Source organism: Corvus brachyrhynchos, unplaced genomic scaffold (genome assembly GCF_000691975.1).
Source record: "Corvus brachyrhynchos isolate BGI_N302 unplaced genomic scaffold, ASM69197v1 scaffold116, whole genome shotgun sequence".
Taxonomy (NCBI): Eukaryota; Metazoa; Chordata; class Aves; order Passeriformes; family Corvidae; genus Corvus; species Corvus brachyrhynchos.
The window spans coordinates 10,550,891-10,577,678 of NW_008240221.1; the positions used below are offsets into that span (position 1 = coordinate 10,550,891).

General features: G+C 37.9%; 1 protein-coding gene across 2 annotated transcripts in view; it reads right to left on the minus strand.

Moving 5' to 3' along the window:
* Nucleotides 1-26,788, minus strand: part of LDAH (lipid droplet associated hydrolase) — a 98,758-nt gene that overhangs the window by 42,559 nt on the left and 29,411 nt on the right. For both annotated transcript variants that reach the window (XM_017745042.1, XM_008641807.2), the window contains one exon: nucleotides 21,888-22,057. In XM_017745042.1, coding sequence (XP_017600531.1) covers nucleotides 21,888-22,057 — 170 coding nt within the window. The remainder of the gene's footprint in view (nucleotides 1-21,887; nucleotides 22,058-26,788) is intronic.

A 26,788-nucleotide genomic window follows, 5' to 3' on the forward strand; every position in this document is an offset into this window, starting at 1 on the left:
TGCATTTTGTAATGGGCCACAAATTTAAAAGATGGAGGATAATTTAATTTTGGGGTTGTTTTTTTAAATATTTTGCAGACAATAATAGAGGAATGTAGAACTTGCATTTTTCAAACACTTATCAACTATTTCTTAGTTTACTGCTAGATTCACAAACCAGGATCTTGAACTGTGCATTTCACTGCAGAATAGCTGCAAGATGCAGTCCAACTTCTTTGCCATAGAACTGTAGATATGACAGATTTAACCCACTTTGTTATAATGACACATATAATCACAAAAAAGTATGTCGTATTTGTGTCTTGAAATAAGTGAAGTAGAAACATTCATGTAAAATTTAGGAAATTAATAATATTCAAATGCACAACATCAATTAATATATTTTTTTTTTACTTTTCAAATGCCTAGATCTTATCTATACACAGTTTACACTAGCTGAAATCAGGTAGACGGCACAGAACTATATTCAAGCTAAAATTTTTGTAATTATTATAAGACCAATTATTCTGAAAATGGAGGACATTGCCTGTCATAAGCACCAGGTATTGTCACAACTATGAATGCCACAGTAAATACCATGAAATAATGTGTAAAGGTTAATGATCTCCTTATTTATGGAAACCCTTCTCATAATTAATGAAGTTTCTTGTAATAACCTTCAGTCAAAATACAAAAAGTATTACAAATATTTATTTATATAATATAAAATATAATATATCCATGCATATATGTAAGTTTAGATATAATGCACAAATGTTAAAAATATTAGTGAGTGAAATTCAGATTCACCTAGTTTAAACTACCCCCATTTCAAAGTCCAGTAATTTTTATCTGTTAAGCACATGGAAAGGCAGAGAGCTGGACAACTGGAGACACTGGAAAGAGAGACTTGAGTGGATCTGGGGACTACAGAAAGTTGGCCAGTGACTCCACTGAAGGCAAACAGACCTTGTGTCCAGGAGTTGCTGAGAGCTGTGGCCTGTACCACCTATCCTTGACTCTGCTTTGGTCATCCCACTAAAAATAGTACATGTACTCTTAAATTGTACTGAAATTGTCACTACTGATGGTTGTGACAATCAACAAACAGTATTTGTACAACTGTAGTTCCATTTATTTACCATTTACTTATCATGCTATTGAACTGCAAGATTTCAACACTCAGGACGGCACATACACTGAAGTTCACTGTTCCAAGGCATAGACGCTCTCTGGGTTAGTCACTAAGGCAGCTGCATCTATTTCATAATTAATTTTTAACTCTACATTTCACAGAGCTCAAGCCCTGAATGGTTCAAGGGCCTGCAATCTGATGCAGTGTCTCAGAAGGTCCACTTTTTGTTGAGAACCAAAAGCTAACATCACCTGCAAACTCTTGACATAACTCGTGTGGGTGCCAAGGCAGCTCCTACTCCCTCGTCTAGCAGTGTATATATATCACTGAGAAAATGAAATGGTGCATGGCCTGAGCACGTGTCCAGAGAACAAACCAGCCCAGAACGTTCTGCCCTTGATTCTTTCAACACACACCACAGGAGGAAGGTGTGGGGACTTTGGGAGCTTCCCTTTTGACACTGTTTATCTGTTTTGGTATCTAGAGCAATCAGTCCAGTAACTTCAGGAATGTATGACCTGCACAGTAAACTTTAGAACACAGAGGGAAGAGAAACTACTTATTTTATAGGAAAAGTGAGCTCTCAAAGCAGAGAATATTAAATACCCATTCCAAAAAAGCATGGCATTAACCAAAGTGCTTTGTTTAGGAAGGATCCCCAATTAATATGATTCACTTCCCATGATAACTGGTCCCTATAAATATTAAAGAATAAAACAAAGGCTTCCAGCAAGCTACCTACATAGAGTACACATATATTCCTGTACATCCAGGCTTTTGATTGAGCTTTTATCTAAATCTATCCAAAGCAAAATGTAACAACTGAGTACCTTCAAGTCTTCACCGCATGATGGTTATGTCAACATGGGTTTGGATTTGCAGTAACAGTTGGAAGTTGTTTTGATTAAAATGAGAACAGAGTACAAAAAGTCAAACAATTAAATTTACAGTAAGTTGCTGTGTAACACTGCGCAATTTAATAGCCTCAACCACAACAGCAAAGGATTTCTGTAAAATGTTTCCGTATAAAAACACTGCAAGTATGCAAATTGGATAAAGTTAAAAACATCCCCACAGTAATATTTTCCACTAGTGCCTTCTACTGAATGAGTTGAAATATATTTTCAGCGACAATTTGAAGTTTGAGTGGGTAATACTACTTGTTTAAGGGACTGGTAAATGACAGTGCTGTGGCTGCAAAACCACGCTTAAAACCTGGATGCCGCTTACAACCAGTATTCAAAGAAGTCACTTGATTTTCAGAGCAGTTAAGTCCTTCCATGCCAACGAGGGGAGGTCAATGCTTTTGAAATCAGCCAGTTTTGATTACACAAGAAATGCTGGTTACAGACTCAGGCCCCCAGGTCTGTGCCTTTCTGAGCTCACACAGCCAAGGGCCTGCAGAGGGCTGTCACACTGTGCCACTGTGTCTTAATACAGAGACACTTTGCTAAGAGAAATAAAATGGGAGACAAGAGCAGTCAGGATGTGAAAAGGACACTGACCAACAGAAAGCAGCAGGAGCCATTTCAAAGAATTTTTTCGGAAGAGACTCCAAGTAGGTGAATTCAGTAACTACAGCCAAGCTTTCTCAGTCCTGTCCCTTGGCTCTCAATGGACAGACCACCCATGTCCATGACAGACCACAGGTATGCTCAGATAGCTCTATCAGAGCCATAAAATAGAAAGACTCTGATCCACTGAAGAAAATACTAGAAAGTGAAGCTTCCTCAGAAATAAACCACTGGTTCACTCTGCTTTAATGGCAGAAGAAATGGTCGCTGGAGGCTCTCACTGGCTTTTGAGCAGGGAAGTTTTTGAAAAACATTTGCTCCTGCTGCATAACCTGCTCTTGATCACTGGGGTGGCAGAAATGGTCAATACAATAACCACCAACAAAAAGATCACAAGGCTCAGATCCAACACCAGTTATGCATTCTAGAGCCCACAGGGAACTCAGACTTCAAATCAGGGGACAGAAACAAGGAAACAAGCATGATGTGTTATAATGGCGCCATCGCACTGACCGGTGCTCAGTAATGGAGTGTCCAAGCATGGCACTGCCCCTGAACATCTAGCTCTGGAAAGAAAACAAGCAATGAAGTTTAATTTCAAATTCCTTCAAAACCCTAGGAAAAGCAAGAGCTGCTTCTCTGTCAAAAGCAGCACTTCTTTTGATATATACTAGTTCACCCCATGTATTAGTTTGTTATTCCTCTCCTGTGTTGGCAGAGAAAAAGCTATTACCTGTCAGGTGAAACCTAGTAGATTTCTCAAAGATAACATAATGATGCATTTAATGGTAATCTACAGTCTACCCTTGACACGAAATGTCACATTAATCACACAATTTCTTCTACACAGTATGCAGAAACCTGCAGGCAAAACAACGAGGATCAGGGAAGTATTCTGTGCTTTATCGCCACAGCTGTGCTGAGCAGATTTCCAAGAAAACACACAGGACAAACCAGACAGTGCTGGCTTGGGTTGTCCTCTCCCCACAGCAGGACTTGCTGGGCTTGCCCGTTCACTTTGCTCACTCATGAATTACATATAATATAATACAATAAAATACGTAAAATATAGAGTTCGACTTCAAAATCTTGAATAATTTCTTCTTCAGCGGATCAAGATGTCATTTGGTTTGTTGTACCAGTGAACTCTGTCACAGGTCAGTATCAACAAATCCACAGGATTTCATGACAGCAGAAGAGCTAAAGAATAGACACAAGTGACAAAACATTGTTTTTCTCCTGGTGTGAAGTCAAAACATACTGTGTGCATTTTCTCTATTTTACCCTATGGATCTCCTGTGATTCTAAACAAATGTTTGGGCTTATTAAAGAGGCACCAAAACAAGTATCTCAAACACAGTTAACAGGAAGTCTTATCACTGATAATTTCAAAGTGCTTTATAAGAATTAAGTCCCACAGAGAAGTCTTAGCATGCTTTTTATGGACAAATAAACTGAAATTTGTGAAGTTAGATGACTCCACATGAAAATATACTTTGTAAAAGCAGGAATAATTTAAACGACTGTATGGTAAATCTCAATTCTCTGCTCTAACCAAAACTTACTTTTCTGGGTAACCAAACTGCTTCTGTAAAACAAAATGGTAAAAAGTTGCAAATAAATAATTTTGTAGGAAAGTTTGTAATTTTTGTTACAATTTATAGTTCATTTAGTGGCTGCTTAGCTCAAGGGAATCTTCTGTTAACATCTTCTATAGAACCCTCCCAACATACAGGGGCTATAGAACAAGGTAGAGGCACATGCGCTTGATTTCAAACTTTCATTTTAAATTTTCTACAATTCCTATTTCTTACTGCCCAAATTTTTCCTTTGGCATCAGATGTGTTCAATTTTTTCTATTCCCTTCCTTCCAGACTTCTAATTTTATTACACATAACCTGCGAGACTAAGTGACAGAAGGAAAGATTTTTAAATTTTCTACGAAAAATCTTTTCTTATGAGGAACATAATATGCTTCCTGTAGAGCTGAATTTGTTTTCCAAACAAATGCAGAGTGTATGCAACTCTGTGACCATGCTGGTAAAACTCTAAAGAACACACTTAAATTTTCTCAGATGGGCTGAAGGAAATCTTGCTTCCTAGGAAAAACACTTTTTGAGTGCCACCAACACGTTCATGTTTGTCAGCTCAACTTCACTATGGGATATTTGAATTTTCATAGTTTGAGAACAAACTGGATGAAGGATCCAGTACTGATCACAGGACCTTCTGGTACAATTTCCATAGGCATACTGAGGATCCAGCTAGGGATTGAGTTAAGGGAATCAACACATGCAGGGCTGTGAAGGCACATGCAGGATGCACAGACACTCACACAGGCAGAATTTCTCTCACAGTGTCTGAAGAAATTACTGTTCTGCAGAACTACCATCTTTAAACATACAATGACCCAGTCAGTGTTCTCATGTAGGTGAGAGCACAGCAGCGTAAATGCAACAGAACAACAAAAGAGAGCAATGACCCTAAGGATGAACACGATTTACAAGGTCAGGATGCTGTCTTCCTTTCATATAGACACATATGCACCCAAACACCCAAACACCCAAAGACATAAAACACGAGTATGTAAAATCAAGTGCACTTTTAAGGACTGAGCTTAAAAGCATGCAAGTAGTCCACAGATCCATTTACCACATAAAATTTGGATTGAAGTTTGCTTGACAGCTTCAGTGCCTTTACCTCTAAGGCACTGGGCCTCGGCATTGCCTTGGGCAGATGCCAAGTCCAACACATGCACACACACACGTGCACATACCCAGGTACATGCTTCTAATTCTTCACTGAATAAATATAGCAATACCTAGAGATCCCCTTCCAGCACTCAGGTTACATGAATATTAATGACATCTTACACTAAAAGAGCAAATTCATAAATACAGTAAAGTACGCATATATGCACAGAACTGAGCTGTGCCAGAACAGCAGTATGACAAACAGTTCTCTTTGTCAGTACAGCACTAACCTGAGCTTTATCATAGTAGAGGCACTCATTATTGATTATCCTGCATGGTTTTTTTCCCCTTGTATGTCTTCTGTAAATGGAAAGAGGTGAAACTAATACAAAATTTTTTATCATCTAAAATGTGACAACAACCATGTTTTCCAGTCTGCATCATAATCTCAGTACTGGTAAATGCAGGGGTAAGGCCTAGGCTACAGGACCAGCATCTTTTAGTACGTTCTCTGGCAGGATTTTGGCCAAAGCCAGCTGGACATCTGGGCACAGGTTAGAAAATAGTGTAGATCAAGGATTCTTCTAAATACAAGATGTTTGTGAAGCAACCATATTTGGGTCTAGGAAGGCTTCATGACTGGAATCTAAGCTGTATTTTGCCACTTGCTGTCAGAAGCCACAGGGTGGGCCCTGGTTTGTCTTATATAAAAAAAGAATTTAAATACAACTCTTAGCATATTTAACCTCAATCGGAGATACCTTGACCTGTTCAGTGATATTTAATAATCGATTTTGCCTACATGAGATTGTAAACACACTGTGGGTCATCCTTGGCAGCCACATACAGATCCTCCCTCTGTTATCAAGAGATCATTCATCAGATGCTCCGCAAGGAAAGAAGAGCAAGTCACTAGCTCTGTATGTGTTTACATACTTAGGTGTTAAAGGTATCTGCTGAACTTGCACCATGAAATGGTGCAAAAATAACTGAGAATAAATCTTTGCCCTTTTCAGAGTTCATTTTGGCTCAGTGCTATCAAAGCTCACCAATAGTTCTTAACTGAGGTTCCTGAGTTAGGAGTTACATCACCCCCAGACTCCCAACTGAAGTCAGTCATGGACAGATCATCAGAAAACACCAAGTGATCTAAAATCACTTTCTAGTGGAATTACCTGCTTCCCGCTAATTAGAAAGGACCTAAGACTTCTAACTAGGAGCTTTGTCATATAGATCAAAATGAGACCCCTCATCTGTGGGAGAAGCAGCAGGGCACACTTTTAAACAAGTATTTTGAGGGAAACAAATGCTACTATTAAGCAGTATTTGAGCAAGTGTTCTCTAAAGAGGCCCATCCACAGCAGTGTATGATCACCAGCACTGAAAACACTTTGTAAACATATTGGTGTCCCTCAACATGGCAATGTGAAAAGACCAGAATGTATTATTTACTTTTGTAAAAACTGAAAACATGCAGTAATTATGATATTAGGTCAATGTAGAAAATACCTACCCACCAACAAAACCCCCAAAACAACACCCACCTTCACCTCACCCCTGAAGTGGAAAGAGGCGGTATAATAAAGAAGTTCTGCAAAGTTAAATTTGGTGTTTCAATTATTCAGCTCGGAGAACCAACTCAGAAGCTACTACTATTTTTAAATATGTCAAGTAAAAATAATCTAAAGCATGAATGAGTAGCAAAAATCCTGGCAAGTAATGCAGTGGTAAAGACACGTGGGAGATGGTGATATGCAAGTTTGCAATATGATATGGTGCAGAAAGCAAACAAGAGAAGCTCTGCAACTTCACATTACACACAGTGAGGAAACACATCACAAATGCCAGAGGAAGCTCTGCCTCTGGGAGACAATGCAGATTGCATCCTGTGCTTTACATCCTAAGTGGAAAGATTTCAACCAAGAGGGAGCCACAAATACAGCCTAGAATTAACAAGGGGCTTGGATGATAAAGTTTCTGGAGGATGCTATATATAGAGAAAAAAACATGCATAGTGTGGCAAAATGGGAGCAAGAAGGGAATGGGATGGAGAATCATAGCTACACAAACTTATAAGGCCTATAAATGCAAAGGATGTGAAATAATATTCGGGGTGGAACAAGTGACAAAAATACATGTGATGGAAAGAAATGAAAAGTTAAAATGCTAAAGCAGGTATCAGGAGTCTGTACTGACACAAATTTTCATGCTGCACCAAGGTATAGTGTCCCAGTTGTAGAACTGTTACCAGCAGGAACAAGGTGCAAGAAAGAGAAATGCCACCTTACATGGGCGTACAGACAGCCTTGACTTCCCAAACCAGAACTTTGAGTCAGGAAGCTGTAAAAAACCAGTTAACATAAGGCCTGATGATGTTACTTATATATTCAACTTTTCCCATGCAATACATTGTCCTGGGACTGCATATTACAGATGTTGACTAAACGAATGATGAAAAGCAAATGCATTGACTTAAAATGTGAGGGATTTTCCCCCTCTACTCCTTCTTTTGTGTAAATTTTTAACACATTCAAAAATGAAAAATGTATTTATGTTTCAGTTATACAGCAAGCTGGCAGAATATTTGCAGAGTGGTTATGCTCAGGGAAGAAATATACCCTTTCAGAAGGAGGAAACCAATCACCCATTATTCGCAAAGCTTTTACCCCTCCTCCAAAAAAAAAAAAAAAAATCAGAAAAAGCCATGAAGTTGAGAACACCACGGAAAAAATACTTCTAATTCAAAGAATTCTGTTAATAAGATGAACTTTTCAACACTGCAGCACAAGATTGATCATTAAACCCAGTCCACAACTATTCTGCATTTCCTCTACATCAAGCTGTAAGAAATCCTCCAGCACCCAATGACATTTTTTATGATGCTTTGGAAAAAGATCTAAACCCCCAAAACTGATGATACAGCACAGGATGAGAAGATGGCAGACTCACAATACTATCACTCTCATGGGCCCCCTTTCCTGATATGGAACTCATTAAATTAAAATATTTTTAAAAGCTCAGGAAAGGATTTTTTTTCCACCAACAGAAAATGCTACTGAAACAAAACACAGAGATCAGTGCTGATGGAGAATTCGTTTGTGATTTCAAATATTTAATGAATTTTTCTGTGAGCATGTAAACAAGGTTTACAGTGTTACAGGGAACACTGTATATACTCTCTACCTGTGGTCAATAATTTTTACTGCTTCCAAAGAAGGCAAATGAGGGCACAGAAGCTACACTTCACATCAGGACAAAAAATGTTTGTTGGATAACTGTGGGAAAGTCCATAAACAGGAGCTTAGGTCCGAAATACATACTTTATAATAATAATTTCATAAACATATATATATGTATGACATTTACAATATTTACATGGTGCAAAAACTACAGTCACCATAACAGATGTACTCTCTAGCTTTTTTTACAGTCCTTTCCATTAAGTAATCACATCCTAGGCTCAGGCTGGCTGTGCGACAAGGGCTGTTTCCTGTCCAAGTGCTGTTTTCCATATGCCTTTGATGTCAAGGATGTCTCTGCCTCTTGGTGTCTGATGTACTCTGCTTTTTTCATAGCTAACTTTATGTCTTTATAGTTAAAATTACTTATAGCATACTCTAATAGAGTGGGATATTCAACTCAGTCTGAGGAAGAGACCACTTTTGTTTCTCTGTCATCACAGGTACAATCCATGCAGACCCCTCTCACCTCTAAAAAACTTCATCACTATTACTGACCTTAAGGGAGCTGGTCAACCTAGACAAGTCTCCATCACTCTGAATTATAGAAGAGAGAACTTCAGAGACTACAACAGGCTGGCTTCAGGGCAACATAAATTCAAATAACCACATACCCCATGGTTTTGCCTATTCCTATTTGGACCTATGCATAAAGTATCAGCTGTATCGGTCCTTCAGGAAACAGGGTACATAGATATATACTTCCTGGAAGGTTTCTCTGAGGAACAACATATAAATCTTCCTGAAAAGCTCAGAAATGTGTTATTTCCAAACATTTCAAAAGCATTAACTTCCTTGAAGAAGGGGAATGAAAAACACAGGGCACACTGAGACCCATCTTGTGAAGCTGTGCATAATCCTCACAACTTCACACTGTTCTATGATGGTACCAACTGTTGCAAAACATTAGGTCATACTTGGATTTTTTTTTTTTTAAGGGAAGGTAAAAGTTGTATGGCAATGCTGTCCTCAGTAATATCAGACAAAGTCACTCTTTGCAAATGGCATGTATGTAAATGAAGCAACAGTTAAGGAAATCTAAGGGAAAACTTCCTTTTTGTGTAAGCTCATTCATATTTCCTGACCATCAGTTTTTTTGTATCTTCCTTCTGAAGTGGCCAAATGTAATACAGTGGATCACAACAAGCTGAATTTTTAGAAGTTATTTAACTCATTGCTTCTTACATTCAACATATCCAATATTATCATATGACACCTCCTTCAACATCTGAATTTGACCAACTACTTTCAAATATATATAAACCACACATTTTTTCAAATGCATTAAAACTTTGGCTTATTTTTTTACTATTTTCTTTCAGCTTCTACCTGATGATATATATAGCAGGCAGTATTCGCATCTGTTTAAAATACTCTACAGTGATCACATGGTTTTTCCATGTCCTGGCACCTTCTTTATTTAACATACGTTATCCAATTTTATTTGAAATACACCTATAAGACCCCAAGCCTCCAGTGCTTCCTGGCAGTTCCACTTGGATGGAAACAAAATTCAAGGACCAGCATTTTTGTTAATGTATTTGTATTTCAAGCTGTGATCTCCAGTGTAACGACGAATACAGCGCTGGGTACAATGATTACATCCTTAGGTATGAGTGTCATTTGCACCAAGGTGAGGTGTGACTAAATTTATGTCTACTTTTAGGCCACTTTCCACTGACTTAGCATAAATTTGGTTCTAAGCCTTATACACTGGAGTCCTGCATCCAAATTCATTGGACCCTCCATATGAAAAGTCCTGTTAAAACATGAATCACAATCAGGCTTCTATGGTATTAACTTTGTGCTGTATTATTACGAGAATACTAGAACTTGCTCTGAAGAGTTTAATTACAAAAGAACTGAAATGGGACAAAGATAACTGAGGATAAGCCAGTGAGAGGCATGGAAATCTCGTTAGTACCCAGCTCCAGCTGCTGAGAGTAAGAAATCACCTTTGTCAACAGTGATCACAAGCACAGTAACCAAAAAGGAAGAGCCCTAATGAGACTGTGCCCAATGTCCCTTTGAGTACTTCTGGTCCTCTGTGATTGCACCTACAGTACAGCTGGCTGTGTGATCTTGCTCCTTTTGAACCTAGTGGCAAACTTTTCATGAACTTAATATGCCTTAATTCTGCCCGATGAATAAATTCTAATTAAAGGATTATTTTCCAGATATTAAATGTGACAGCCTACAACTCAATATAGATCTCACCAAAGACACAAGATTCCCAGCTCTAGAAACCAAGACTCTCTTATCTATTCTTGGATAGACAGATGAAAACCATGGCTGCCATAAAACACTGATCATGGTAGTTAGAGATTAATCTCTTGGATTGACAAGTAAATTGGGACCTTTGACAATTCCCTTCGAAATCAATACGCTTTCAAACACACCTTTCAGCAGGTGTCAGTATGTTCTGTATACTTGACTTCCAGTGCTGAACCCTGTTTAATAGCAATAGGAGAGGGACCTTCCATACCTCACCTTACAAGTGGGTCATGGCACAGGAAAAAATTATCTGTTGTTTCACATTACTTGAAATATTTTCCAGTAACAAGTACTCTTAGAATTTTTCCAGCTGAAGCCCAGAATTCTGCTAAATACACAAAAGTCTCAGAAGTGTTCTCTACAGACACTGAAACTATTTTTCAACAGGTCAGCTCTACATACTGAACTATTTGCAAATTATTAGAAAATATAAAAAATACTAAACACACAGACTGTTCATTACATTTACAAGTCTCACAGGGCTGAAATGCAAATTACTCTGTACTACAAATATTTGGGTAACTGAAAACTTGCCCAAAATGTTTGAATTAAAAAAAAAAAAAAAAAAGGCTTTTTATGGGTTAAGGTAATAATGAGAAAACTGTTCTCCCAAAAAATCTGTATCTTATTGTTGGACTGAAAATAGTTTAATAGAGAAAATATTCATTGACAGGGCAGTATTTTACATAGAGAATTAAGCCCCATCAAAGTGGGCAATGTCATTCCATCTACAAGGGAAGTGCCAAAGGAGACGGCCAAAATTTGCAACGCTGCGATAATACCAGCAGGGATGGATTTGTTGCTATTACGATTAAAGCATATAAACAGAAGAAGATTAGGAGGGGTGAGAGTGAAAAGAGAGGAAGAATAGTTTATTGGTTGGAAGAAGGGCAGGGAGAAGCTTATGTTGGAATGCAGTGTCACAGTTACACACCATAAAGCTTTCAGTTGCTCCCATTACATGAATGTCAGAGCGCAGCTGCCACTTTCCAGCAGAAATTCTTTCCGTTTTCATTTTGGAAGTACAGGGTGGGTTTTTGCAGTGTAGCACTCCCATGAGATCACCATGTTGCGTCTGCAGGTACCCTTATGGCACAGGGACTGGCAAATGTGACTTTGTACACATGCTCTGGGACACTTAACACTTAGGATGAACCAGCAACATGCACTTCAAGTGGAGAGGTGGCTCAATCAAAAGAAAGCATTAAGAATCAGATTTTATGTTGTCTTGAACCAACTGCTTTCACAGGCATCAATGTACAGCCATACCTACCAATAAATCTCAATGACAATCCATTCAGTTCAAGGAAATCGGGCTGAACAAGGTAAATGAGAAACCAGCTTTACAGTTATAATCTCATTCTGCTGATGAAAAGGAAAGGCCATGATTTTCCATCAGTGCCTTGAGATCCCTGGACTTCTATTTTTAAGTGCTCCACTTAAGATATTTGGAAGGGGTTTATTTCACCACTCACTGAAGTCAGCCCTCAAAAAGGCATCCAGTCAACCCAGACCCATAGCTCTTCTCGGCTCAAAGGGTTAGGAGTCAGACAAGCTAAGCTGGCATTGAATACTGGAAGGAGTTCAGTCCCCTACCATTTTAATCAATTAAAGTGGCTTAATGATGTACCCTGGAGAAAGAAGAACAGTAAGGTTCTGCCTTGTGATACCAGTGAAGAACAGGATGAGTGAGTCAGGAAGTATACACTGAGCAGGACTTACGTATTTTTGTCAAAGAGAGAAAAGAAACCATGAATATTTGAGGTCTGGGAGAGAACTTATGTCCCAAATTCTTGTCAGGGTATCAGAAGAAGGGAAAAAGAGAGAGAAGGGAATTAGGAATTCTCTCAGTCAGCTCGTTTTTCCATCCTTGCTTTCATCTTTCCAGAACCGTAAGCATTTTAAATAGTAAGGGAAAAACAGAAAATTCCTTTGCAATACTACAGACTACTGCTAGCCTTAATTATTGTAATAAATCGAATATATGCAGGAATCTGCTAAAAGAGCAAAATTATCATATCTAATTTATCACACAAATAAAACTAGTCATCAGGTAAGTAAGGGTTTTAGTGCAACTGAGAACAAGAATTTGTAGAATATCTTTCAATTGCCAGTGCCAGTCTGAACCTGCCAGCTACCATTAAAGGTCACAATTTAAATCATATTTATTGAGACCTGGGCTTTGTACCTTCCATCTCAGTAAAATACACTAGCAGTAGTCATACTACTGTTTAAAATAGAGGAGCAGAAATTCAATGTTTTCAAGAACAATTAGGACTCAGTGAATTCTGCTCCTTATAAAAAACTATGCTTTGTTTTGGAATTTGAAATGGAGAGGAATGTTCTTAAAAATTTTCCAGTGACTAGAAATGTTGTAACAAAGTTATTAAAAGCATATTTTCATTAACATCAATTGCACTTCCTTACAGGACTCCAAAGGTAATAAGTTTATTAAATACATTGTCCCTTCTGGACTTCCACTTAAATGTATACTTAACACTGAATTCCACATGAAAGAGCAAACTCCAGTAAGTTTTTTTTTTACAAAATGCCAGAGTGAAATAGAATTGCATCCAAACAGCAGAAATCAAGTATTTCAAATACTTACCCATGGAAACAAATAGAAAAGAAAGTGGACTTCCATTACATTTAATTTTGAAGATAACCTCAGTCATATGAGTACAGAGGGGGATTCCTAAGAAGAAATCGAGGGCTTGATTTAGTTCCCTAAACATAGGCTTATAGTCACTGAATACATCCTCAGGTATCTGAAAAGATCAGTGGTGGCATTGGCAAAAACTCCCCTAAAATAATCAGCAATCAAAGAAATACTAAAAATATACGGAAAAAAATTCTCCAGTATTTGCCTGAACTTAATTCAACAGGGTATTAGAAATGCCCTCCATGTAGCGAATGTGCTATCTAAGTTCAGAGATAACTGCTTTGTATAAAGTTTGATTCTCTTCACTCCTGCAGTGAACTCTTCAAACAGGACAAACTACTCTTCGGTAGAAACCAAGGCAGCAGAAGCACCCCTTGACTTCACCATAAACCATGTGGAATGAACAAATGAACAATATCGCAGAGTTGCAATTACAACCCTGTCCATCCTCAGTAACCTCTTTTTTAAAGTTCCAAACCAAATCCTTCCTCATTGCTTGAGCAACTGTACCACATATAACATGAGGCAGGAGCTGACAAGCAGCTCAACTTCTCTGCTGAGTGCTCTGGATTGGCAGTGAAATTCCACTTTAATATAGAGCTTCTAGGAACAGATATTGATTACCAGAGTTAAAGCCGAGCTCAAAGTGTAACTACATTTGCAAAGTCTGTGTCCAAAAACTCCACAATGTCCTTTCACCTGCTCCTTTCACGAACAACTCTTTAATGTCCTAACTGGTAGTGTTCTCCTTCACCTACTATTAAAACACCATGAGAACTGCTCTGTGGCCTTCTGTAAAAGCACATTAACTGCAGTATAAAAACATAAAAAAATTTCAAGCTAAGTGCAACATATACTGAATACCAATCGTTTTGTCCAATTCTCTAAAGAGATGAGTCTCTGATTTTCAAGAGCTATGCACACACATCTGCAGAATTTCAAAAGATCTCACCTCCCAGCATAAAATGTTCATTGGGAAATCTGGCTTGTGAAAGGGTGTTGAACTCTCCTTAAAACATATGCCATAAATCCTAATTGTTTTTGAAATTCACTTCTTGCTTTCAATTCCCTCATTTTTATGCAATCATTTCACTTAGTTATTACAGTATGAATCTAAATTTCTGGAGATTCAAAATAATATTTTATGAACAAATCTTTAAAAATTCACAGTACTTAATAAATCCTGTTATTCTGCCATTTACCATTTTAACTATCTTTTTATTTTTAGTCCTTCATTTCCTCCTCATTCTCATGCTTTACTTTGGATTCCTGATGAATGATCACAGATTCCACTTTTCAGTTTATTTTTCTTTCTTTTCTGTTTGTACATTTGGCTACTTTAATGTCTTCTAACTTCCTAGAAAAAATAATTTTTATAGGTGCATTTGGATTTTGACTACATACACTTGAAATCAGATGTTTCATTAGCAGTGAAATAAACACAATGTTATAAAAAAAATCAAGTCTCTTGAAATCAAAATGACTGTTATTAAGTTCTACTTCTTTGAATCACCACAGATCAAAATCTCGCTTTTTATATTGTTTCTATATTCAACTGAGCAGTAAACCATTATATTAAACAAGGTGAGAGAAGCTGAAGTTTCAGTGAATATTATGAACAAAATACAATTTTTAACAGAAAACCTTGAGAATTAAATTTTTCCTTAGGCCTTCTGATCACAGGCTTATGATCCAAACAATGAAATCTTAGGACAATATTGCTATTAACTCTGATTCCTCACTCCTAAAAATATTAAAACCAGAAACTATCATTCATCTGCCTGGTAATTATAAGCTGACAGATACACTGTTGCTGATTTTGTCAAGACTGTCTTTTAATTGCAATAATTGTCACTCTACCATTTACCAATCTCATCTCATCTTCAACACTTTTGGACTGCAAATATTCTTGACTCAGAAGAGTACTGAACTATACGTAATCCATTATTTCCCATAAAGATCTAGGACTGAGCAGGTGATACCTACCTGCTTCGCCCACTTCAAAAACCACATCTGGAAAGACCGAAGCAAGGATGGAAAAACGAGCTGACTGAGAGAATTCCTAATTCCCTTCTCTCTCTTTTTCCCTTCTTCTGATACCCTGACAAGAATTTGGGACTTAAGTTCTCTCCCAGGCCTCAAATATTCATGGTTTCTTTTCTTTCTTTGACAAAAATAGGAAGTTCGTCTCAGTGTATGTATTATGGATACACATGGCAAACTGTTCAAAATTTAACTTCCCTCAGGCATGTCACATCTGAAGTTGTATCACCTTCAACAGAGTTTATCTAATTTCATTTTAAGTTTCCTAAATTTATTTTTTTGTATCCTTGAGACACTTCACATTCTTTTGTTCTGTATATTACAAAGTGGGGCTGTTTGCCTGTGAAGTAATTTCTGGCAGACCTACACAGCACATGGCAATGGACAGTGCCTGTTCCTACTGACAAAGGCAGTGTCCATTGAGGGTTATACAAAAGAGCCTGTCTGCCTGTTGTCTGCTCCATTTTTTTACAGTTCCCATTTTTACAGCTTTTCTTTGAAGGGGAAAGGTAGAAGAGACTATAACTTGGTTCCTTCAGAGTTAGGGTCTGTCACCAAGCCAGTGAAAATCATGGTTGCTAGCAGTCTCTTGGATCAGCTGACACTCTCAACCCCATTCCGCAGTTATCGGCCTTTCGCTGATGGTGTTCTCAAGGTTTGTTGAAATTTTAAATCCAAGCCTTTAATGAATGTCTCAGTCAGAAGTCAGTATCTCCCTAAAAAACCTTTGTTTGCTGTGAACCCATCTCTTTACTTTGCAGCCTCCCATCTGAAAGAGAGGATATTTTACATTTGCCTTAGATTTCCATGTGAAGGTTATTTCATATTTTCTTTCTTAGGGAAAAAAAGGAAATCTTTCTACAAATCTTTGTAGAAACTTCTTTGATGCTTCAAAGATACAGTATCTTACCCATTTTATTTGGTTAGATTTAATAAATCATTTGCACTACTTCCCTCTTTTTTCAGGTGAGTGAGCTGCAGAACATTTGCATAAGCCCCACATTCCTATTGCTGCTTTACTGCCCATTCCACCAGAACTACTGATACTGCCTGAAGCATCATCCAGAGTTGCAAGGTGGATTTTGCAGACTCTGTAATATATAAGCTGTCAACTTAAGCACGTTTTACTCCAATTGTTGTCTCAGACCACCTGGACTTCCTTGTATATGCTTACAAAGACTTGATGTATCAAAAACTGATAGAACTGCCAAATCTCTCTCTCTCTCTCTAATAGAAATAATCCAACTCAGAGACCAACTTAGAACATTCATAAAGTTAAATTAACACACTCCTCTCACTGAAGGCAGCTGAACTTATATTCATGTTTAAATCTGTGCAAAATTGTGTCAGAGCATGTCTTTTCTTGCTCCCTCAACACTTAAAAGTGGGATGAAGGTGGGTGTATATGAGCCCAATGCCATTTGCTTGTTCTTTTAATATGTATTTCATTTGTATGGATGGATGGACTGAAGAAGAAAACTACACCAGACTCCGTTTATTTTTATGTCATGGCCTAGAAATTCATAGCTCTCCTCAGAAGATACACATTTATCTGAAATGTGCACAAATTCCCTTGTGAGGTCTGCTAAGCATAGCCATCTGGTTTTTTTCCTGCATAATAATTTTACAGATATTGTCACTGAGTTTGTGTTACTGTAAGTCTTTTATTCATTTTAATTTTTAGGGTGATTTTTTGCTCTTTTTCATTTAAGCCTTAAACCAACAAGAAAATCATGTATTTATTACTCCCCTCTTTCTCTCTCAATATGTATTTCTATAATATTTCTCTATTTTATGCAGTCTCACTGTACTCTTGAAAATATCTGAGATAAGCTTACTTTTGAAAGAGAGCATTCAAGGTGGTTAAAAATATGCTTTGCTAAGCATATTTTGTAATGGACAGTGAGACCATCAGAAGTTAATTTACCTAGACAACAGCTATGTAAACTTTGTTTTAAGTACCATGACATCTAATTTAGGTAATCAACATTGGAATTAGATGCTATTATATCATATGAAAATTTCAAAAATAGAATAAACATTTATATTCCTTTTTATCTCAGGTGTGATAATATTTTCATCTTCTCTCTCTTTCTGAAAAGCACTAGAACTTATAGCCAGAACCTGCTACATTATCATCCTTTCAGAAGATGTTTTCTGTAATGGTGACACCAGAGTGTTGGATTACATATTTAGGTTCTAATCTCAGCAAAAAAAAACCTGAACAAATGTCACTGCTTTCATACATTCCTTCCCTCTTCCTTTAATCCTGCTGATTCCCTATTATCTCAAAGGTCAGACATGCTTATTAGTTTCTGTACTGTTAAAAAAACCTCCCTCTTTTAATCTCACAATCTCAGATCCTGTGGATTTCCAGTAATTCCACTATAAAGAACTTTGTTTTCTTGTAGAAATACCCATATTTAAAAACATGGTAGTTTTCTCTTTCCTAACATTATGAAAGTGCTTTCCAAATCCACAGTCAAGTGTTCAACAATTAAAATTAAATAATCAGTATGTGCACAAAAATGATGTATCATGTTTCCAAGCTAGGAATTTGTTATACGCACAACTATTCCAAGTTCTGTGTTTTTAGCTGTCTTTTATGAAATCAAGAAGTTCTAGTAATACCCAATATTCCTTCACACCACTGAGACGTAGTAGCAAAGCATGGGTTTGATTTACATATCATAGAAATTTAATTTGCTTAAACTGATACGTACTCAGAGGCTTTAAACTCCTCCTCATCAGTGAGTTTTACAGGAAGAGCAATACTTACATTGTACTCATTAACAAGAGTTAATTTACTACCACAAAGGTGTTGGCATTTCAAAAGCATCACTGCAAATGAAAGACTAATGCTGTAAGAGACTGAATTTCATTAGCAAGGAAACTTGTCAATCTTTGATTAAATTACTGATAAATAGTGTTTTAGGAAACACTCAGTAGTGTCGCCAGTAAAGCACAAGGAAATCCTCCAAGTAAGGATTTGCATTTTAGAAGAGAATGCCTGGAGGATGTAGCATATTTATGAGTTAGATGCATGTTCCAACAACTAAGAAAATAATTTTGTCACTCAGCCTCATTTTTCAGTTCTGCTGTCTGAATAAAGAGCGAAGAAGATTACGAGGTTAAGAGCAAGTATCAAGGAAGCTGTACATTATTGCAGTTTTCCATCTTCACAAAGTGAGGCTGACTTTCTTCCTTCCCAGTGCCAAAATTTTTTAGCTGTCTGGCAAAATCTGGATGCTCTACTTCCCACGAAGAGATGAATGTTGTTAAGACTTGAAGCCCACCAGGACAACAGGAAAGTGTTTGTGGTTACTCATGAGCCAGAAAACAGACCAGCCAGGAATTCTTCTGCGGCCCTGTCACTGAACAGGAGGGCATGGGATGGTCTGTGTCCACATGGAGGAATCTCCTCCTGCCTCCGAACAGTATGTCAGCATCCAAACTAATTCCTGGGAATGGTGCTGGGCCTCTGCCAAGCCCAGAACCATGTAAGGTTGTTTCTAGGAGCTGCTGGCTGCTTTGGGCCAAAAAGTCACTTAAAGAGAAGTTTCAAACATCACTGTCCCAGTGCTCAAACCTGTGCTGTAGCCCCACTTAGTTACAAGCATGGAAGTAACGTGTCTGCCCTTCTCAACTAATCAGACTTGGTTAAAGGCATCAACCTAAGAGCGAGTTTGTGTTAATGGGAGTCAATGGGAAAATAGGGATGGGCTCCAAAACTGAATTCATGCTGGAAGAAACTGGCAATTCCTGTTTCTTTTCTCTTAATGAAATAGGAAAGCATTATTTCACACAAGTTTAAGGAAAAAATGCAGTACCCCACTGACTTGCAGAGCCTGGGGGCCCTAGATACTAGCAGCATTGGGGTCCAAAGAAGGGCAAAAAAGCTGGTAAAGGGTCTAGATAATAAGTCTTATGAGAAGTGGCTGAGGGAGCTGGGATTTTCTAGTCTGGAGAATAGCAAACTCAGTGGGGAACTCTACAACTGAAAGGAGGCTGCACTGAGGTGGGAGTCAGTCTCTTCTGCCCTGTCTCAAGTGAAAACATAAGAGGAAATGGCCTTAAATTGCACCAAGGGAGATTCAGATTAGTTACTAGAAATATTTTTTTCACTGAATGAGTGGTCAGGCATTGGAGTAAGTTGCCCTGAGAGGTGGTGGAGTCACTGTCTAGGAAGTGTTAAAAAGGCATCTGGATGAGGCACCTGGGGATATGGTTTAGAGGTGAATATGGTGGTCCTGCATTGATGACTGGACTTGATGATCTTTAAGATCTCTTTCAACCTTGATGATTCTGTGATTCTGAGAAAACTGACAGCTGAAGAGGAACCAAGAAGGAGAGAGACGGGGATGTACTTTCTCCTTTTCAGGCATGCTAAGGCAGGGACAATCTAGTCTGTATTTGGCTGAACTACGGAAGAGCTTTAAATTGTGAAACAGAAATTTCTTCAGTGAATCAGGGTCAAGCACTGGAACAGACTGCACAGAGAAGTGGTTGAATCACCATCCCTGGAAGTGTTCAAGAAACATGTGGCTATGGCACTGTGGGGACATGGTTTAGTGCTGAACACAGCAGTGCTGTGCTAACAATTGGATTCAATGACCTTAGAGATCTTTCCCAAACTTAAAAATTCTATGACTCTGTGATTCTAAAAATCAAATTTGCTAAACAGACATTCCAAATATAAATGTTTACTGGATTATTTGAACAATAAATACAACAAATTAACCTCTAGCTCAGAATAAACTGTAAACAATGAAAGGCCCTTATAGCAGAGAATTTTAAGACCAAACCCAAAATTCATATAATGAAAAAATATCACCAAGAACTACATAAAAATAAAATCAAATGATCTAGCTACTAAAATACACATATGTGCTCAAAATCTTGTGGGAATCAAATATTCCAGTAAAAATAAAGGGAGAGATGGAAACACAAGTTTCTTATTATCACACTTCATATGTTATAAAAGCTAAGAGTTAACTTATTTTTGGCAAAGGGACAAAGGTTGCACAATACCCTGGCTTACACAAATATTTTCTATTGTTGAATGCATCTTAAATGTAGCTTGTCCTATATTAACTTTATGCACACAGTGCACCATGAGGTCTAAGAGTGTCCCAAAGATCCCTGTGTTTCAAAACACTGATGAATAGAAAGCTGCCAGCATCCGGTGAGCCAGGTGTAAAAATGTTACTCAAAAACTTACAGTTTAATTGAAACCAGATAAAATAATTTGAGCAATAAAGACTACAGATTTTGACCCAACAGATGTTGTCACTTTTGGACAAATTAATGCACATGGTATTTTCTAGAATGCTCCTTCCTGAAAATATCTAAGATTTCTCTCAAAAAATGCTCTTGTTTATAATCACTAAGTGAAATATGCCTGTAGAAATATATCAGGTTATCCTCATGTTTCACATTTTTAGTTCATTTTTCCTGTAAAGGAAGAAAAAGTTAGGTGTGCAGTGGAAATGGTTATGAAGAAGTGGATATGCATATATTAACCACATACATTACATATATTAACCACACGCATATATTAACCCCAGACTTCATGTCACCACTAACATGGCACTTCCTTCCACTGAAGATTTTATAAAGTAAAGGAAGAGGCAATGATTTATTAAGAGTGAATGTTTAAGAATAAAAATTCCTATTCTCCATTTATCAGCCACTAGTAGAGTGAGTTATTACTGAGCATAGTTTGCTATTTCCAGAGGGCAAGGCCATGATCCTGCTTCAGCCTTCGTACTGCTTCACAGTGACAAAGTAAAATGTTCAGAAATACAGAACGTGCAGTAACAGCTCTCACTCTCATTAAGTTACACAAACAAGACCGAGTTGCAGAAGCAGTGATATTTGTATTAAATTTTAAAATCAATGTCTTTCATAGTACTATTCCCCACAATTTATATTACTATTCATTCCCATACATTTTTCCATGTCTAACCAGCAACCTGTTCACCTCAAGATAAGAAATCACTGTAAAAATCACAACCAGTCTTAATTTTTGGTGTAATACATAATGCAATTGCCAAATATCTAGTGATCTGATTATAAATTATTTAAAGATGAGAACAAGGAAGTCATAAATATATTTCCCACCATTATTAATTATTTATATTCCAAGGGCATTAAAGATCCAAATTCAGACTCAGATTTACACCAATTTGCTTTATTCTATGTTACTAGGATCAGCCTTTTTTTTTGTTTGTTTGTTTGTGCATAGTGGAATAGAGTTTCCACAGGAAATACATGGCATTACCCATAGGCTAAGCACGTGCACTGCTTTGCTAATAAAGTAACGCCCATTCAAGAAGGTTCATGTACCTGAAGCTCTGATGCTCGTTTCATCATCTCCAGGGTGATGTAGCAACCAATAGAATGCGCAATCAGTACCAGCTTTATATCTTTTGATACATTCTTTTTGAGGAAGTTCAGTTTATGCTCTACTTGTCCGTTAAGTCCAAAAACATCCTCTAGCTCCTTAATATCTGTGTCTAAAACACAAAAGAAAAGAAGTCCTTTGGTTCAGTGAAAGAAATTCCAGGTATGTCTTTTTTTCCCCCACACTTCTTTGTAAAACACTGAAATAAACACATACATTAATTGTAAAATCCCCAAACAAACCAAACACAAAAAAAACCCCCACCAGACTTAAAAATTTAATTTTCAGTTACCACCACTGGAAAATACAGACTGATAAATCACATGCACAGGACGTAAAGCCTTATGTGCAGCTTGGGAGCCAGCAAAAGATACGTAAACACATGGAGATTCCATAGCACATCATCCACTATTTTGATCTCCTTCACTCGGAACAAGACCAAACTCAGGGCATTAGATCAAGCTTAAACCAATCCAAATTTACATTGAAAGATCAGGACCTACAAGAGCAATACTGCCCAGGAATGGGTCCCTCCTTGCAGAAGACAAGCTACCATATATGTCATCATGCACTAACAACCTTCGGGTACTCAAAATCTCCTGTCTTAAAGATGCACAAAAATGTCCCATGGAATGAGGAAAAATAGGAAATGCCTATGTGTCAACACAAAATACCAGCACCTACATAAAATATCCCTGTTAATGCAGGTTCTCATCATTGTCAATTCAGCTGAAAAGAGGAAAATCAAGTTAGAGCTTCATGGTTCTAGATTACTGTACTGTTAATTCCTGTTTTGCCAGGGACCTTCTAAGGGAGCTTGGGCAATCCCTCATGATGAGGACTTGGCTCCTTGCTTCCTGGCCAGTCAACAAGACAAACTGAACTGGTGTCTGTAAGAATATACAGCAATTCAGTATCTTTAACTCTTGCTTATTACAAGAGTGGCATCTATCTGAAGTTCCTGAGTCTAAGGGGGTTCACAGCTCTTTCATCTGCTAGAAAAGTGCTCTTTACCCACTAAGCTAAACACTATGTTAAGGATACACCACTCCAGTTTATGCTGGACTATTCTATTGACATGACTGTAAGAAGAAATACTAAAAAAAAGAATAAAAGAAAAGAGACAGAAAGCATGAATGAATGCACGCCTCTGTCTTACCTAGATGAGATGGAGTATCACTTAATCTCTTAACTCATGCTATTACCTCAGGTTTCAATTTCATACTCCAGATTAAACCTCTGATATTTTATGCTCCTTACAGGTCAACTTGCAATGCAGTTTTAGTCTGACGTAAGCTAAATCTCCTGGCAGCACGGTTCAGACACACAATGGGGACCAGCTCATTACTGAGCCATGGTCCTACACATGGCTCCTAGGTCCCTGGCAAAAGCCACCCACCTCTAACAACTCAGGAGCAGCTAACAGAGAGTGCACACACAGCCCTAACTGGCCCACCAAGGTGTTTAACTTCCCACTTGATGTCTTTTGATGTGCTCCGGAACAGCTCCCTGTGTGAAAAATAGAGGTGGAAGAAAGTATCCATCAGGCAAAGACACCGTAAATACATTAAAAACACTGAAATGCATTGAAAAACTGCTGTAAGTCAGAATCATAGTCCTATTTCAGATTGTTCTGCACTTGCTTGAGGAAAGAGGTAACTATGAGTTAACTGCCTGTGCCTATGACTGTCAGTGCTTTAATTTGTACACAGTAAATTTGGTGGCACCTGGACCGTAACCTCAAATACCAAAAATTACTAACACTGCTGTACTGAAGTTATTGGGAGGTTGATAGTGACAGTACTATTTGGTAGCCCAAAAGGGCTGGCACTACATAATCTTTTTGATCATCTGTATGAAACATAACCTTTAGAAGCAAACTAATTGCTCACGATGGCTCTTTTCTGAGTTTAAATTATTACCACCAAAGTCCCAACAAAGTTGTTCTTCAGTTAAACTAGTATTTCTGCTAAAACTATTGATGATCATATCCCAGCATAATTCAGAGTAATTTACTCAAAATGAAAATGGGTTTACCAAAACACAACCAAGAAATGCAAAATTGGATGAGAAGTGATATTTTGTTTACAACGCTTTCTACAAGTAACAGAAAACAAAGAGTTTGTTCTATTTTATGAAACCCTAAATAAACACCCGAGTCCAACACATTGTTTTTAAACTTAAGTTTCTATTTTTAGCAAAAGCTGCCTTTCCTACATTTAATTACACAGCAGCTCAGCCTCATGCGGGAATAGTTTGTCTACATCCCAAGTCTAATTACAGGTATATATAACACAATAAATGCCAGCCTACTAGAAACATGATGGCCCATTGGATACAGCAACAAGTGAAAGAGTAAGTTATATTGAGTATATATGTATTACTGCGTGTTGGGTTGAGCAGGTCAATTGTCCCTTGTAAACATTTGCTGTCATTTCCATACTGTTTCACTCAGGCACTGACATCTCAGTAGTTTATCAGCACATCTTTTAATGTTTTACATTTCATTTCAGTTCTTGAAATACATGTTTTCAGCTTATTTTCCAGTTAGAGCAAAGGAAAAGGAGGCAAAGTAGGTGTATAAATCTTCTAGACAACTTTTCATGGTTCACAAGATCCCAGAAACCAAGCAGGAAACAAGACAAATTTTTATTTGCATTATTCAGTCTCATGAGGTTAATGGCTTTTCCCTACGTGAATTCAGCATCTGCTGAAAGAGTTGCTGGAGACTGCTGTCATGAAATTAATAAAGAGCACAGCAGAGACAGTCTAGGCCCATCTCAATATTTTCCAAGTTTAGATAATTATGTCAGACACAGTTAATTATTTAAGACATTACATACCTAATTTAATGTTTATTTACCTAATAAATAGCAGCGTAGACATTCTGGCCAGCATATCCATAGCTATTACTGACTTCAGCAGAGATGTGCCTGTTCAGAATCAGCTGTGCTGCCAAAGCAAGAACCCTCAAGAAGGACATAGATGGGGATTGAGAATAAAGTGAAAATGGCTTTTTCTTCCTTGCATTGGGCCAGACTCAAGTTTAGGACTCAAGCACACTCAACTCAAGCCTGTGCACCAGTGTTCCCTTAAGGAAGGCAGGGAGAGCAGAGCCTGCAGAAGCGATTTTTAATTGGATGGGTCAGTTGTGATTGATGATGATCATGGACACTCGTTCTACTGTGGGCCAAATCACCCTCAGCACAGCCCTGCTCACACACTCAGAACAAGGATGCTCTGATTCCCCTGGCTACTGGCCTGTGTTACATACACAGAGAACCTCTCTGAGGCTGCAAGCGAGTCCTGACAGCCAAGGCTGACCTCGGAGAATTGTTTCAGCTGTTTAATACAACTTTTCCTTTTCTTCTGAAATACTGGTTTATTGCCAAATCCAATCACCTTGGCACTATTCCTAGAGAAGCCACACTGGGGAATGAGCATGCAGTGTGGGGTCTGGTAATCCCCATGCAAAACTCTCATCATGGACTGACCCCATGCTTCTCAGGTGAAGCTCCAGCATCACGTCACCCTGTACTGAAATATGCATCCTATTTGACATCTGGACAAATATAAAATTGTCCACGCCTTGTGTCACTTCATGCTTCCCCAACACAAATGCTACACTTCTAATAGTCCAAAATGTGCAAGAGCTGGGCTGCGTCACAAGTTTGAAAGATTTATTTATTTATTTTACAGAATAAAATTGCCCAGGGATTATCCAAAATCAACATGAATTTCTTGGGTGGAGAAGCTTAAATGGATTCTTTGTATAAGCAAACAGACTTGCACAAACACACTGGCAGTCAGCACTCCAGTGGCTCTACATCAAAGAAGGGACCAGAGTGACTTCACCTCAGGTGTGGAATATATGCCATGGTTGAAGGAGAGCTCATTTAAGCAGTTTTCAGATAGTAGAAATTATACGACTTGTACCTTATACTGCAAACACCCCATCTGGGCCAAGACAGGATTTTAAGACTTTTATTTAACTGGTGTATTAAAAGAAATACTGTATTTCTTTATTTTCTTTGGCAAAGCATTCATTTTCTGATGTGCTTTCAGAAAAACAAATGCGCCATCACTTTAATGAATCTCTTTTTCTGACCTCTGCTAAAACTACAGGCAGAAAACAATGATAGATTAAAATAAAGTGTTTGCTCTAAGATTAGTCGACAAGTTAATCTTGCTAGGAAAGAGGACTTTGGTTTTCAGGGAAATAACAGAAAATGTGTTTGTTTGTTTTTCTGCTGTGTATGCAAGGGAAATTCTTATGCAGAAAATAAAAAAAAATCATAGCAGTTATGTGAGCAGACTTCAGGCTGGCAATTTATAAAAGTTAGCCTTCCATTAAAAAGTCTGCTAAATCACAGACTTCTTTTTACTGGATGATTCAAAAAGATACCAGAGGCCTGACTTTCTAACAGCACCCTCAAATTTCTGCACACCTTTGTACTTCCCAAATTTCACAATTTTACATGTCCAAACTCCAAACTGCCCTGGTCACAACAGGTGACGGAATATTTTTGCTCAGTACATGTGGATGGACACTTGTCCACTTCTCATGGAATGACTCTGAAGTCTGTCCCAAGATCAGCTCATAAACAAGGCCTCTAAAGGACTCATGAACAAGGAAGGAACCACGTGAAAAGGTGACCTGTGATTACATATCATGAAGGAAAGGGAAGTAAAAAACCACTGCTCTACCTGCACTGTTATCTTCCTCTTCCAGGAACCATTGAGTCTAAGAAGTGGTAGCAGTATATCTAAGGACAAACTTCAATGAATCACTTCTATAAACTCGTGTGGTCAAGAATTTTCAGAACTGGACCTTTTGCAGGGT